We start from the raw sequence: 1,335 nt of genomic DNA on the forward strand, positions 1-1,335 counted from the left end.
TCACCTGGGTGCAAAATCACACTGGCTGACAGCCATTGCTCTATCACAATTCACTCTGATCATGTAATAATGCTCACACTAATCTTTGCTAGAGATGAAAAGGGTTTGCTGTGTAATTTTAGTAACTTACTACTAGTAAAATTTTAATCATATTTCAAAATGAACAGCAAAGAGGTTTACAATTTTTATAAAAATTCCAAATATAATAAAGTTGCATTTGTAACTTACAGAGACTTCAGAAAAGGTAGCGCTTCAAATGTACCTCTTTCAATAACCTGTATTTTATTACAAGATAGATCTCTAGAAAAAAGAAAAGAAAAATGTTGCCTTGATTGGCTATTGTACATAATTAGTAGGAATAAATAGTAGAGTTTAGAGTGATAATACCGAATATGGAATTTTTGTCTAGACTCTAAGCCTTTGGTCTTGTAGTTGAACTTTCAAGAGCCCCTCACCTTGCCTGTACCTGTCCTAAGAGTCTCACCGTCATGATCCTCATAAATGAAATATACAATTATAGATTTTGATAGATTTTGGAGATAATCTTTCCTGAGCCCAGAAGAATTGACTAGATGACCTTTTATTTCTCATCAAATTCTAGATTATCAGCTCAAAGTTTTTATCTATATGTATAATTTCTAATATTAAAAGGAATATTCTCACATTCATACATCTTCCTGTTTTCATTCTGTTTTTCCAAGCCAGTTCAATAACTAGAAGAAATAAAAGATATCTACCGGCCAGCCACCCCACCCCCCAAAAAAGAAGAAACAAAATATCACTTGAAAGGAAGTTAATCCTCTATTCAGAATTGTACTTTCCATCATATTAGTAGAAATTTATCTTTGGCTTTATATTGCCTTAATATTCCATGAAAGCAGTTTTTTCAGTAGATGGTGAGACAACAAAAATCAACATGGAACTTGGTTTTTATTTGAAAACACCCATTCTTGACCGTGACTGACTCTCTTATTTCTGTTGATTCCAGCTTGTCCCTCACTTTTCACCTGGATGGGTATAACTGTTGTCTGACTTGTGTCTCCATCTGTAGTCTCTCCCTTTCTAATCCATCCAGCACAGTTACCAGATGAACTGTCCAGAACTGGTTCTCAAAGACCAGCATCACCTGGGGACTTACTGAAGATGCAAATTCTAGGCCCTCCTCTAGACCAACAGACTCATCAACTGTGAGGGTGGAGTCCAGAACCTGTTCTAACCAGCCCAAGTGATTCTGATGCATGCTCGTTTGTCTCAGAGCACTGCTGTGACAACAGGGGCCCCCATGGTGGCTCCCTTGATTAGCATGCAAAGCTCTTGAAGATCTGGCTCCAATCT

General features: G+C 37.0%; 1 protein-coding gene across 1 annotated transcript in view; it reads right to left on the reverse strand.

The window, feature by feature from the left end:
* LOC103581885 (leucine-rich repeat-containing protein 37B-like) overlaps positions 1-1,335 on the reverse strand; it is a gene marked incomplete at its 3' end in the record, with an annotated part of 25,558 nt that overhangs the window by 9,820 nt on the left and 14,403 nt on the right. Inside the window, exon 4 of the mRNA XM_008563608.1 lies at positions 229-300. Within this exon, the coding sequence (XP_008561830.1) occupies positions 229-300 (72 nt within the window). The remainder of the gene's footprint in view (positions 1-228; positions 301-1,335) is intronic.

The sequence above is a fragment of the Galeopterus variegatus genome, unplaced genomic scaffold (assembly GCF_000696425.1).
Source record: "Galeopterus variegatus unplaced genomic scaffold, G_variegatus-3.0.2 Scaffold14178, whole genome shotgun sequence".
Taxonomy (NCBI): domain Eukaryota; kingdom Metazoa; phylum Chordata; class Mammalia; order Dermoptera; family Cynocephalidae; genus Galeopterus; species Galeopterus variegatus.